Below are 14,167 nucleotides of genomic sequence, written 5' to 3' on the forward strand. Positions count from 1 at the left end.
GGCGCGCTTGGCGGCCGGGCGGGCTTGGCGGCGGCGCGGAGCGGCGGCGCGGGGCGGCGGCGCGGGGCGGAAGGCCGCGGCGGGCGGCGAGGAGCGGCGCGGAGAGGCGGCGACGGCGGCGGGGTGAGCGGCGTGCGCGGGGCCGGGCGGCGGCGCGGGGCCGGGAGGCCGCGAGTTCCCTTTGTGTGGAGGCGGCGGCGCGGGGCGGGCCGGCGGGCCGCTCTTCCCCACCCCCACCCCTCCCGGCGGCCCGCCCCGCCGCTCTCCGTCCCGCTCCGCGGAGCGAGGCCCGCCGTGCCGGGACCCGGCCGCGCTCGCGGGGTTCGGCGCCGTGCGGGAGTCAGCGGCCTTCGGAGCGGCCCGGCCCGCGCTGCAGGAGGCGCTTCTCCCCGCTGAGCGGCCCGCAGCCCGAGCGCCGCGGGAGGAACCCGCTTCCCCCGGGTTCGGTTCCGAGCAGAAGTTGTGCGAGCCCTGCGAAAGCCGCGCTTTGCCGTTGAGCCGCGCGTTGTACGCGAAGGGGGGAAATCGGAGCTGGAGACCGCTTGTAAATGGAAGCAGATCCGTCTGTAACGAAGCTGCGGGCCGGGCGCTCAGCGCTCCGTCCTGGTGGAGATGGCAGCCGTTTGCTCGGCACACGGACGCAGTCCTTGCCCGCCAGAGGCTGACGCGGGTTCTGGCCGCGCCGTTGTTGTGCTGCTCCAGATCCACTTTATCTGCTCTGTAGCTCGGGCTCTCAGCTCAGATATGCGGTGGTTCATTGCTGTGCAGGTGGCTGGGAAACCGGCACCGCTTGTTGTGAAACGTCAGAGAAACCGTGACAGAAATGCCCCGTGTTCTGCATGCGGAGCTGCTTTCTAGGCTTTCTGCTAAGGTTAAAAAGCAAAAGTTGCCTCCTGTTTCTTGCTTTCTGTCTGCCGACTTGAATTCCTCCGTTTATTCTTCGACTTGAATAACCTATCTGCTGTCAGCTCTCTCCTCTCTCTTTCCTTGTTCTTATCTTTCAGCTCTGGCTGTACTAACAGCACTGCTGACCTGCTGCTCTGGTGTCCCCTTCTCCTAGTATCTGTGCTTGCCCACCAGACACTATGAGGAGACTGGCTTTTCGAGGTGCTGGTTGTACTCTGGTAAATCTGGTAAATTATTGATTATATGTACACCGTGCTCTCCATTCTTCTGCATTAAGGCTTTCCCCGACTGTTAATTATTCCTACCCCATTCTTATTCATCTAATTTGCACACTCAACATTCTGTTGCTAACATAAATGCTCTTGTGCAGTTATGTTGGTTATGTTGTACTGCCATACCTTGTAACTTCCTGGGAGATCCCTTGATTTAGTATGGGCTGGGACAGACAAATCTGTTCTGTCCTTTGAGTTAGCTACAAATGGAGATGTTGTTACAATGCTGTCACTAGAAACTGGGGAAGAGCCAGCAACTTGGTCCATAAATCCCCATAGTCATTGGACAGTCGTTATTCATTCGTCACTGTTAAGTTGATAAATTAGAAACTGTGACTGAAACAAGAGGTGGATTTTTCTGCTTCTTGATGATTGTGCCATTTGTCTTAAACACACATTGGGAATTGTGGTCACACAACGACCCAGCTCTTTTCTGGCTTGAATCTCACACAAGGTATCCAGTAGCAGTTCATGTTTTAGTTGGTCATTTGTCTTCTTTGTGGCGTCCTTTTTATTTTGTGTTGGTTTTATAATTCGAGAGAGAATGAAGTGCTTTTCTCCATACAGCTCTATAAATACAGTCCTATAAAACAGCAGTTCTCACACTGTAATCATTCATAGCTTGAGGAACCAAAATGTAAATGGTTTCAGAATGTGTCCTGGTAAAAGTTGCTAAATACATCTTTGTGCCTGTAAGCCCTTTGTTTCTGACATTGCTGTTGGTAGTGGCAGTGTTAACCTGCAGGGCCGTTTTGCCTTCCCTTTACTCCCAGCTCATGTGTCTGTGGATATAAGAAACATGTGTGACCCGTTGCAAAACATAGCTCCCTTAATAGCTCTCTCTCATCAGAGGATTTGGTAGCAATGCCAAGAGTTTAAGAACATTTCTCTTCATTATAGAAGAAGTTGGATTCCATGGGTTCCAAGAGGCGAAGAGCAACCTCGCCGTCCAGCAGTGTCAGCGGAGGGGACTTTGATGATGGCCACCACTCCACGAATATCCCAGGCCCCAGCAGGAAGAGAAGGAGGCTTTCCAATCTCCCAACTGTGGATCCTGTTAGTACCTTCTTGTTATGCACACCTTTTTTTCTCATAGGTTTACTGTACTGTCTAAGAAATGCTAGATTGTGAGATTGTGAGATATGACCCTTACAGCATGTGCTCTGGCTTCCTGCGTATTTGACAGTCATATTTAGCATGTATGCACTGATTTCATTGTTTCCTGAAACTGTTGCTGCCTTGGCTAAGCTGTGTTTAGGATCTCATTCACCTTTGGTTTGCTCTCCTCATTTTTGTTTTTTCCCTTTCCATTTTCCTTTTTGCTGCCTTTTTTTTTTAATGATGGTTTTAGCAGATGGAAGGAGACTGGGTGGAAAGAGGGCTGAAGTAATAAAGTGCAGAAATTGAGAGTTGCATCTGAATAGCAAATGCTGGGAGAGAGAAGTGGAGAACAGCACTTCAATACGTGCTGAAACATACAATGTCATTGTTATGCCTTTGAGTTAGCAATCTGATTTTAAATAATTGCAGGGCAAAAGGACCTCTGTCATAGTTTTAAATGTCTGTAATTCAAAGAGAGTTGTACTCAATTAGTCTGCATTTGGAATGTTCTACTTAGGATTAGTATTGAAAGAAAGTTCACTCTGTTAAATCAGACAATACAAAACAAAAACCAGACAGCCAACCCTAACATTCTGCAGTACCTGACGTGCTAGATATTGTACTAATGCATGACATGCACGTGTTCTTCACTCTCCTGCTTTGGAGCGCACTGTATGCGAGCAGTTTGCTTCCCCTTCTTCTTGTAAGCAGATCTCAATTTGTTATCTCCTTAAAATCGACTTATTTTTTATTGTATTGTTCTTGAATTTTAGATCGCTGTGTGTCATGAGCTTTACAACACCATCAGAGATTACAAAGATGAACAGGGCAGGCTCCTTTGTGAGCTTTTCATTAGGGCACCAAAACGAAGGTAAGGCCATGGTTCTTGTCAAGCCTTGGATTTTAAGGAATGCTTCACCATTAAAGAAAGTTGAAATATGAAAAAAAAAATTCAGCTATATTCATCACAGTGTCACAACAATGTATGATGATGTGAGTGAGTGTTGTAATTATTCAGTGGGACCTGCTGATGTTGGTACTTGTTTTCAGTAAAGAAAAAAAAGAAAAGCAACACTGAATGCATTTGAGATATTTCTTCTGACACCTGTCTAAAACATGTGACTAGAAGATGTCCCTCACCAGTGGTGGAATGTAATGCTAAGGGTGTGTGTTGGGAAGATTGATAAAGTCTTCAAATGACTCTTGAAAATATAATAAATAGAGACTGAATGTACCTTAAACACAGAAAGCAGAGAATGATAATGGAACAGGTATTAAAATAAGGTTACTAACAGAACGCTGTCCAGATCTTTTACCTGGAACTGTCTTTGTTTCATTTTGTTGTCTCTGTGTCTAAACTTTCTGCTTGGAATACAATGCCTAGTTTTGTCATTACCACAGAAATCAACCAGACTATTATGAAGTGGTTTCACAGCCAATTGATTTGATGAAAATCCAACAGAAGCTAAAGATGGAGGAATATGATGATGTGAATGTGCTGACTGCTGATTTTCAGCTTCTCTTTAACAATGCAAAGGCTTACTACAAGGTGAGGAAAATAGGTACAAAGGCTTGAATTTAACAATGATGAAAGTGATGGAGATATACTGAGGTTATTGCTTGGTTTGGCAGAAAGCTTTCTGGCTTTGCCTTTAATACTAGTAAGAGAGCAGCATGAACTTACTGCAGGTGTTTGTGTATTTTCCCATAATGGTGACCATATCTTTGTGAGATGTCTTGCTATAGTAGCTTTTTGTGGGGATACCATAAAATAACATGGAGAGGGTATTGTTTTCATTTTCCAAGAGAGAGAGAAAGCAAAAAAAACCACCACCAACAACAGAGAAAAAGACTGATCTATTAGAACCTTCCCATTTTATGAGATATCCTATGTGACCTTTTGAAAAAGAACCACATTTTTTTTCTCCCTGAAGGAGGAGTTTAAGTAACAGCAAGCATGCAGTATGATTGCTGAATTTTTCTCTTCCATTGTCCACTTACTGAAGTGAAAAAAGGCACATTGATTACTCTGGTTTCTGATGATAGATTGTGAGTGTATGTGATGTGTTTCATCGAGGCTGCAAGCCCCATGTCCATTCCTCCAAACTCAATATGTGTTTTATTTTAGGTATTAATGGTTTCTCTTGCAGTTGCCTTTAGAAAGGGGGAAAGAAAACTGGAATGATCTCATTTAATGGAAGCATTTTACGTACATAAAAAAGTGACATTGTATATTGTGACTGAGATAGCAAACCTAAAACTTTAATGCTGATACTGTATCTTTGCTAATATAATAATGCTGATAATATATCTTTGTCTTTGGAAGTTGTCCAAATAATTGCTTTGTAATTCAGCCAGGCTCTGTAGTCAGGTGACACTCGGACAAATGGTGTCTGTGTGTTTGTGCGTGTTTGTAGCTTTTTGAAGAACGATCAGGTTTAAGGATTAACGTATTTCTACTTTGTGGTTACAGTAGAAAAAGCACAAAGACCTGCATATTCATTGTGTGCTTTAGAAGACACTTTCCCCTTAGTGTGGTGGAGTTTTTTGTTTGTTTTCTGTTTTATATGAGGAACAAGGAGTGGATGGTAGGAAACAATTATTAGCTTTTTCCCAAATGTCAGATGCCTTTGCCTGCAGGATATTCAGCTCAAAATTGTGCCTGTATTGTAACAATCTTGTATATAGTATAGGAAGTAGATAGCCATCTTACTAGAATGCAGGAATTTTGTCATTGCCAGAGAAATACGAAGTCATTAGATGAAGGTGTGACACACAAACGTAACCTCATCATTTTTCATCTTTCACCTTTATTCATATCGTTTAGATGAATTTAATACAGGGAAGGCTGATTAATTGGCAAGGTGTTTATGACAGTAGGTGCTCTATTGGGAATGTCAGACTAAAACAGAAACCTTTGCTTGTTTAGTATTTCTGTTCAAATAATACTTCTGAGCGTCTTGCAGTAATGAAGAAAGGAGCAGACTAGCAGAGTATCCTTTAAGTCTGTCTCATAACTAGCACCTGGTCTGATGTCTTGAAAATATTATGTCTAGTAAGGTAAGCGTAAGAACAGTTATTGTGTTGGTTTCTCATCTCTATTTCAAGCTGTCAGAGGCTGAGAGAGTGAAGAAGAGTGTAATCAACAGAAATAAGACGGCATTTCTGCAGGAACTCCTGAAATAGTGGTGATGGCAGGGGGAAGGGGAGGAAAAGCACGAAAGAATGGGAAAGCAGTCCTTTCTTTCTGGCAATTTTCTTTAGGTAGTAATAGGCAGATGGTTGACTGCCACTCTGTATTTGAAATATTTTTGCTGTCTGATCCATGCTATCAAGTTCTTTGGAATTTCACAGTAATTACTGAATAGTGCAAATCATTGCAGTGCTTACTGAGATGTGTGTGTGTTCATTGGCGTTCTTCTTTGGTAGAATTGAATTTTCAAGTGTTGCACAAAGGCAGCAGTGTTGGCTTAAATTACATTTCTGGCATACTGACATTTATGATGTTTTAAATATCGGCATTGATGTGCTGCAACAGAACCTAGAGATCTCCTGAGATTCATCTTGTGCTTGTCTGTGCCTCTACCCGAAGCAGTTTTATTCCCAACTTTTCAAAAAGGCTGGAATGCTTTGTAGTGACAGAAGTGATATTTTCTAGTTCTTATTACCATTCTTAACAGTTCTGAAGAACCTCTCAAGCTGGAATTTCTGATGTTTTGCGTTACTCAATAAGTTTAATACAATTCAAAGACTAATTTATAAGTTCCTTCTGGATGAGAAAACTGTGAATTTTGAGGGTGTTTATTCTGTTTGATTTGTGTGGTTGTTTTGTTTTTTTTTTTTCAGCCCGATTCTCCTGAATATAAAGCTGCTTGCAAGTTATGGGAGTTATATTTGCGCACAAAAAATGAATTTGTTCAAAAAGGAGATGCTGAGGAGGAGGATGAAGACGAGGAAGGACATGACAGTCAAGAACTAGTAAGTGCAGGCATGACAGCTGCAGCTGGAGGAAGCCATTGCTCTATGTGGCAGCTGACTGAGTTGAAGCTTGGTTTCCATTTGTGGAAAGGCATCGAGTCTTTTCATGGTTCAACTATGCTCCTAAAGGTGTTTTCTTGTAGTTTTTTGTTTGTTTGTTTTTTAATGCACGTTTATTAGTTGCCAGTTAATTATTTCACAGCACTGTGTACATGTTCCACTTCTCTCTAGGAAAAAAAATTCTGACATTCTCTCATGGGGACAAAATGCAGTTCTGGGTCAGCTGTGTTCTTGATAGTGTGCCAGTAAGCTTTAATGACAGTGTCTAATGACATTGTTTTCCTGTGTGCATCCTATATGGTTACTGCAGCTGTTCCTGGAGCAGTTTTTTAATGCAGATATGACAATAGGAAGCTTGGGTTTGTCTTTTTTTTTTTTTTTTAAGACGTTGGGATGCATGATTGCATTAATGTTGGCAATCAAGTTTCTTCTAACAGGATGTAATGTGTACCTGTGAGTCTTTAGTGTAAATGTGAAATGATTTTCTCATGTGCTTTACCTGAATATGTAAAGAATATTATTTTTCAAGGCTGCATGCATAGTTGATTTTTTTTTTTTCTGTCTTTGAAAAATAAATGTGTATATTTCAGTGCAGTTTGAAGCACTGTACTTTGGCTATTGTTGAAACCTCTTTTCATTGGTGTAATTTCTCATGTTAGTCATCTCCAGGTTATCTGAAGGAGATTCTTGAACAGCTTCTGGAAGCTGTAGCTGTTGCCACAAATCCATCAGGACGCCTGATAAGTGAACTGTTTCAGAAACTACCTTCTAAAGTGGTGGGTATTTTAATAATAATCATCCTGAATTTGAGATGTGGAAATTTGTATCACTGCCCTGTGCACTGTAATGCACAGACTGAGGATGCAGTTTTTTGTTACTGTCTCATCTGTCTTATCTGTCTCCATCCATTTTTAGAGCTGCTTTGCTCCTACTGCTCATTCCCAGGTCTATCATTGCAGACTGGGGCTTGCTCTGTTCTGCAACTTTAGTTTACTTGGTTGTTTTTGTTTTTGTTTTTTTTGGTTGAGACTTCTTAATTTTTTTTTTTGTTAATCTGGTTGATTTTACTGTTCTGTTTCAGATTGTGGTGTAACAGGTTTAACCAGCAAAATAAGTACTTTGAAAATCATCACTGTGTATTTTGTTTTCAGTCAGAACTGTTTCTTTATGGCAGTTTATGGATGAGACATAATTGTATGCATCTGCCTTATAATCTGTCTCTCCAAACTGATGCCTGATACTATAATTATGAAGTTTACACTATTCCTCATCTACAATTAATCTTTACTAATAATTCATAGAATGGTTTAGAAGAGCTTTGTGACTGTTCATGGTAACATATAAATTGTTCTTGTTTTCCAGCAATATCCAGATTATTATGCAATAATAAAGGAGCCCATAGATCTTAAAACTATTGCCCAAAGGATTCAGGTACAATACAAACTTATTTATGCATTACAGTTTAGACTTGATTAAAAATAAACATTCTAAAATTGCTAAGTTAAGAAAAGCAGAGTATTTTTACCCACCACTGAAGACTCAAAATGCTGTAGTTATTTAGTTATTTAGTAGTTCTGTATGTTCTATATGTAGTTCTAGTAGTTCTATATGTAGTTATTTAGTGTTCTGTCCTGGTTTAACACTGCAGTAGTAGCTGTGTTGAAGATCTAGCATTGTAAACCAGACTATGCTGACACTGAACCTGAGTATCTTGAGTTCCCTGATGTTTAATGTTTTAAAGTAATTCCTTGGCAAGTCCCACAAACATCAAACATTGATCTATTGAAGCTTGGTTGTGCATTATCATCACCTACTTCTGTTCTACTGCTGTAAATGGATGTTTTGTACTGGTTCATTTTTCATCTTGCTTTTCCAGCAATTTGAAACACTGTTCAGTAATTCTAGCATTTTGTGTAATAGTGAAGGACAGCACAAAGTCTAATTGAACTAGAGAATAACGCTGAAATCACATCTTGTAAGAATCCTTCAACATTAAGATAGTTTGTATTAAGCTTTTTCCAATCTTAACATTCTAAAGATCAAGAAGACCTTAATGTTTTAGTTCTTTTTTTCCAGTACTCTTTTTCTTTTCTAAAACTATTCTCTCTAGTCTGTAAGTGTTCTCTTCATCTTACGAATTCCTTTTGCTTTTGACTTTCCATGCTGTCTGAAGGCTGCCATAAAGCAGTTCTGTTTTTCTCTTTTGCAGAATGGAACTTATAAAAGCATTCATGCAATGGCCAAGGATATAGATCTTCTCGCAAAGAATGCCAAAACCTACAATGAGCCTGGATCACAAGTATTCAAGGTTAGTTTCAGTCACTCATAGTTAGATCAAAGTTAGGTGTTTCTTTACTGTTTTCTGTGCTGTTGATCTTTGAACAAATCCTTAATGTAAGGGCCTAAAAACTATTTCCATAATAAATAAGTCTATTGTTGGAATTGCCTTATATATATAATATATATATGATTCAGATAGTTGTAATATCTTTTTATCTTGAAGTATGAGTTTTTCCAATTAAATTTTATATCAAGATGTGGATTACATGACTTCTTTGGAAGTATGGGGGATCCTTTTATTTGTGATTGTAATGGGAATGGCTGAGACTGCAGATTAAAATGTTAGTGGCAATGCTCAGCTATCATCCCATTACAGGTATTAGGAACTGATTGCACTTTTCATTATAAGCTTGAATTGTGGAGCAGTGCCTTCTTTGTGTAGTTTTCAAAGGTTCTTTTCCTTTTGGCTGTGTTTTTATGACCAAATTACACCTCCAATCTCAGTTAGTTTTCAGTTCAGCAGCATTTTGTGTGCAAGTTATTATATTGCTGTTTCCACGTACTTCTGAAAATAAGGTAATTTCAGTGACAAATAACTGCTTGTATTCTTAGTTCCTATGAACTTTGTAGTAGGAGACCTTGCAATGTATATGACTCTCCTGTGTCAGTGGTTCTTAGACTTTTCCAGTTGCACTGCTTTCAGGATTGTGACTTCAGTTCCTGGCTGTGTTACCCAGGCTTGTAACATCACTCAAATCTTGTAATCTTTGCTTTTTTAACTGTTACTTCAAGTATCAGCTCCGTTGGTGAGAGAGAGAGAGAGAAGGAACATCCTAAAGCTCAGCCACGGCTGTAGCTAAATCATTTGAAAGTCACAGAAACTCATCTGTTTGTGGTATTCCTGTATGTTTGGTTTTGTTTGTTTTTGTTCTTTTTAAGCATGTGAGAGAAAACGAGCTCGAAGCTACGCAGCTTTTCTGTTTTTATAGCCTCTGTATGACTACTGCATGGAGATTTTGTTCTGTACTTCAATACTTAGTCCAAATTGTTTAGACATTTAGAAATGTTTAAAACAAAAATTAGCAACATAAAAAACCTAACCAAAACCCATTTTTGTTCCTGATCTTTGAATGGTTCTACCTGAAAATAACATCATTTGTTTTCAACTATAAACAAGTAAATTCTTTTCATTGACAGGATGCAAATGCAATTAAAAAAATATTTAATATGAAAAAGGCTGAAATTGAGCACAGCGAGCTGGCCAAGTCAAGTCTCCGACTCAGGTACCACAAATAGAGTTCTGTTTGTAAGATTGTGAAAATCTCTGTAGGTGTTCCCTTAATTTTGCTGTGGAGAATATCCTGGGAAATAATTGCATGAAAATTTATTGTTCTTCTATAGCTTATAACCTTTGGAAAGAGGTGGTGTTTTTTGTTGTTTTTTTTCCTACTCAAGTGCATCCATGATGAGTATTTCTGTACGTGTTTCGGTGTCAAAAACAGTGTCACTGGCTCTCTTAAGCTCTGTCCAACTTCTACCATGTGTGTTTGTAAGTTAAGAACAGGGGAGAAGCAGTGATGGAAACAGTTGCATTGTTTTGCTTTGCTGTGCAAAAAGTACTGAGTACTGTTGCACCTTGTAAGGAGATGAGAGCTAAGAGCTCACAGTTATGTAGGTAGGGGCAGAAACACAACAACAAGGCCCTGGGCAACAGATATGTAGAGCAGAGGCCATGTTGTATGAACTCTTATTTGGAAACCTATTTCTTACTAAGAAAAGAGACACAAGAGACTGAAGATCTGGACTTAAAATCAGAGAGGAATAGTTTTGGTCATTAGGCAGGCAGGTGTGAAATGCTTTTGACAGCTGTATTTGTTTCACAGAAAGAGCTTAATTAGGAAATGGTGCTGCCTGTCCTTGATGTACAAGGAAGTAATGCAGTCGTTACAGGTGTTTCTTATCTAAAATGTAATTGAATTTATTCTTGTATGTATTTTTACTTTTGAGTCACCAGTCAAAAGTAAGCTTAAGTATTATTTTTCAGTATGAGCTGTGTCATATATATCAAAAATAAACCGCTGCCTTGCAGGTCCTCCAGACAGTCAGCAAACTCGTTCTAGGGTGGACTGAGTATTTATATAAGTTGTTTACTGGCACTCCATGCTGAAAAATAAATGCTGTTCATTCCTGCAAAGGTTTGTGTGGTACAGCTGAGAACCCCAGCACCCTCTGTTTACTGAGAGGCAGATTTTGTACTGGTGGTTATGTTTTGTTTCTCCCCTGAAAAATATTTAGAAGGTGTTAGCCACAAACTTTACTTTTACTACTGTTAAGTCTGAAAGAAATGAAAGTTACCTGCTTGGATATTATTGCTCACAATGCTCAATTACATTGTGGTTTTTCTGATTCAGTCACACAGTGTTAGCATGCTTCCCATACTTGGGTGAGTTGTCAGCCAGAGTGGTGAGCAAAACACCTCGTATAAAGAAAGAGACAAAAGCAGAAGCATTAAGGAGTAATTCCTGATGCATATCATAATAATTTTCCTCCAAGTACATGTGGTGCCAGAAGATCTTGGTTCTACAGACACATCATTTCCATATGCGTTAGCTTGGATGGAACAGGAATTACATATAGGCCCAGCAACTTTTAATATAAGTTGTGATTTTATTTCTTTATTTTGCTACATTGGGCTACATTGATGAAGCTCAGGGTGTTGTGGGTGCCCCATATGTGAAGGTGTTCGAGGCCAGGTTGGATGGGGCCCTGGGCAGCTCCATCTGCTGCCTGACCTAGTGACTGGCAGCCCTGCCCATGGTGGGGCTTGGAGCTAGCTGATCTTTGGGCTCTCTTCCACCCTGAGCCATGTGTGGTTCTATGATTCTGTGATATCACAAGTTGTATTTAAGTAGGAGTCTTACTTATTTTTCTTCAAACTTAAGCTGTTTGCATAAAAAGGGATGACAGATAAATCACACTGATATTTGTTAGTTGAATTCCTCTCTTGCACTGCCAACCCATTTCTACTCTTAAGGTTCCTGATTCTTTATGTTCTCGTGTATTGGGCTCTCAATGGATCTGCAAGGCTTGAAGTAATCTGAATGTCACATTAATTGATAGCTCCCTTCTTCGTTTCTCTAACTTGGCAAAAAATACTTGTAGTGCCTGAAACAGGCTACAGTAATGTTGAACTGCTCTTTATAGCAGGGCATGTGGGGTGCTTTTGTCTTTTCTTAAAACTATTATATTTATTTTTTATTGGTTTTTTTTATTTATTTATTTACTTTTATTTTTTAGTGCAAAAGAATTGGGTGAGAGAAAGGTGTAGTCCAAACCAAACCTCCCACCTGCTATTCTGAAGTATTTCACTGCCTGGTGCTTTTCTTTTTGCTTTGTTTTGTTTTTAATTGAACCATTGTTCTTTTTTATATTCTGCTGAATCTACATCACAGAATCATAAATTTTTTCCTGTTTTGATTGTCTCAGCAGACAGTCTCTTTTACCTATTGCTGATTTTGGTAGAATACCCCCATAAGTTCCTTTAATTTTTTTTTTTTTTCTGAATTTATGTCACTTTCTCTTTGGTGGATCAGGCTCAGGCTCCTTCTTATACCACTAACTTGTGTCAAATAACTGTGCTCTCCCAGCACAGGGTCCTGTATGTCTGCTGTCACTCTAATTGCTCTTTGTCGGTGCATTTAGCTGTCCTCCCTTCAGTCAAGTGACAAAATAAAACTCCTTGACTGTGCACACTGTGACTTCTATTAAGTACTGATCAAACATGATTTGGTATGGTTAGCTTTGTGTTGGTGCTAAGGAGTGTTTTGTTGGCTGCTCACATGTTGTTGTAGGCTGAGCTGTGTGTATAGCTATTAATCCTTAATCTAAATGTGACCTTCTGGCTTTTTATAAACAAAATCAATATCAGAATGCTGGGGCACTAAATTTATCTTGGTGTTGCTTTACTTTTAGCTTTAAAATGTTTTGTTTTTTTTTTTTTTGTCTGTCTCTGAAGCTTTTGTCTGATCTATCAAAGTAATTCTGTACAGAGCTGTAGCCTTGCTGCATCTTGTCTTGGGTCTAAGGTGGGCCTCTTTTTTCCCCCTTTCCTTGGCTTGTCTCTCCTGCATTAAGGACGCCATCAAATTTGACTGCTTCCAAGCTGACAGGTCCTTCCTCACAGGGTAAAGGCAGTGTGGGTGATGAGAGAAATTCTTCTAACAAATATTTTCGGTAAGTAAATTTTGGACTTGGAGGAAAAGCTGGGTCATCATCACATGGAAATGCTGACTTTAAAAATAAGAAATACATACACACTTTTTTTTTTTTAGTTGGCACTGTTCTTTAATTTTCAACATTGACTCAAATACTCTTGAAATTTCAAATATATTTTCTTCCTATGAAGTATAGTTTAAGAAGGTACTTTACTGTAAGTACGCTTCCATGTTTGATTTTTATATTTCATGTTTCAAACACTTGTTATTAAATACTTGCTGTGCAGCTGTTTCCTTAGAAATATTCTGAAGATTGATGTGCTAACTTCATTACAAAATAAAGGGTGTGAAAAATCACAAGGAAATAAACTATAAGTCTAGGAAAATGATATTGGAAACTGAAAGAAATAAGTAGGACCAAATATTTAAGAGATGGAAGATAGAAACCGACAAAACCTGGGTTGTGGCAGCTCCTGCTATCAGTACAAGCTGGAAGAGGTATAAGGATGGAGCACAGCTCTGCTGACACCTCACCTGGAGTGCTGCGTCCAGATGGGGAGAAGTCAGCACAGGAGAGATGTGGGCTTGTTGGAGTGTGCAGAGGAGGGCCACAAATGTCCCAAGGGATGGAGCAGCTCCCTACAAGGACAGGCTGAGAGCTGGGGCTGTGCAGCATGGAGAAGAGAAGGCTGCAGGGAGAGCTGAGAGCATTCCCAAAGGGGCTGTAAGAAAGAAAGGAACAGACTCTTTAGCTGGGTCTGTTGTGACAGGACAAGGGGAAATGGTTTCAAACTTAAGTGGGGAGATTTAGATTGGATATAAGGAAAAAAGGTTTGCTTTGTTTTGTTTTTTAAGACAAAGGTGGTGAAGCACTGGCAGAGGTTGTCCAGAGAAGCAGTGACTGCCTTATTCTTGGAGAAACTGAAAGGCTGGACTTGGCTCTGAGCAACCTAATCTACCTGTAGGTGTCCCTGTTCATTGCAAGGGAGTTGGACCAGATGACCTGCAAGGGTCCCTTCCAACTCTGGTGACAGGAATGAAAAACCAGCGAGCTGTGACATCACTTGGGATGGCTGAGAGAGGCCTGTCAGTATCCAAAGGGGTTGTAAGAAAGAAGGGGACAGACTCTTCAGCAGGGCCTGTTGTGACAGGACAAGGGGAAATGGTTTCAAACTAAAAGAGAGGAGTTTTACAGAATCACAAAGTATACCTATCGCCAATATAGTACTCACTAAACCATGTCTCTCAACACAACATCCAAACGTTCCTTGAACACCTCCAGGGTCAGTGACTCCACCACCTCTCTGGGCAGCCCATTCCAGTGCCTGACCACCCTTTCAGACTAGTAGTATTTCC

General features: G+C 40.3%; 1 protein-coding gene across 9 annotated transcripts in view; it reads left to right on the plus strand.

Annotated features, from left to right (window-relative positions):
• Nucleotides 1-18: 18 nt before the first annotated feature.
• Nucleotides 19-14,167, plus strand: part of PBRM1 (polybromo 1) — a 61,544-nt gene continuing 47,395 nt past the window's right edge. For 3 of the 9 annotated variants that reach the window (XM_090147935.1, XM_090147927.1, XM_090147931.1), the window contains exons 1-11: nt 48-123; nt 1,005-1,124; nt 2,079-2,234; nt 3,053-3,150; nt 3,681-3,828; nt 6,126-6,257; nt 6,977-7,093; nt 7,680-7,748; nt 8,527-8,625; nt 9,795-9,880; nt 12,732-12,830. In XM_090147935.1, the coding sequence (XP_090004061.1) occupies nt 1,086-1,124; nt 2,079-2,234; nt 3,053-3,150; nt 3,681-3,828; nt 6,126-6,257; nt 6,977-7,093; nt 7,680-7,748; nt 8,527-8,625; nt 9,795-9,880; nt 12,732-12,830 (1,043 nt within the window). In that variant the 5' untranslated portion in view covers nt 48-123; nt 1,005-1,085. Of the gene's footprint in view, nt 124-1,004; nt 1,125-2,078; nt 2,235-3,052; nt 3,151-3,680; nt 3,829-6,125; nt 6,258-6,976; nt 7,094-7,679; nt 7,749-8,526; nt 8,626-9,794; nt 9,881-12,731; nt 12,831-14,167 lie in introns of all 9 variants that reach the window. The other 6 variants (XM_090147928.1, XM_090147936.1, XM_090147937.1 and 3 more) reach the window with 4 other exon arrangements.

The sequence above is a fragment of the Phasianus colchicus genome, chromosome 11 (assembly GCF_987193195.1).
Source record: "Phasianus colchicus chromosome 11, bPhaCol1.hap1.1, whole genome shotgun sequence".
NCBI lineage: Eukaryota > Metazoa > Chordata > Aves > Galliformes > Phasianidae > Phasianus > Phasianus colchicus.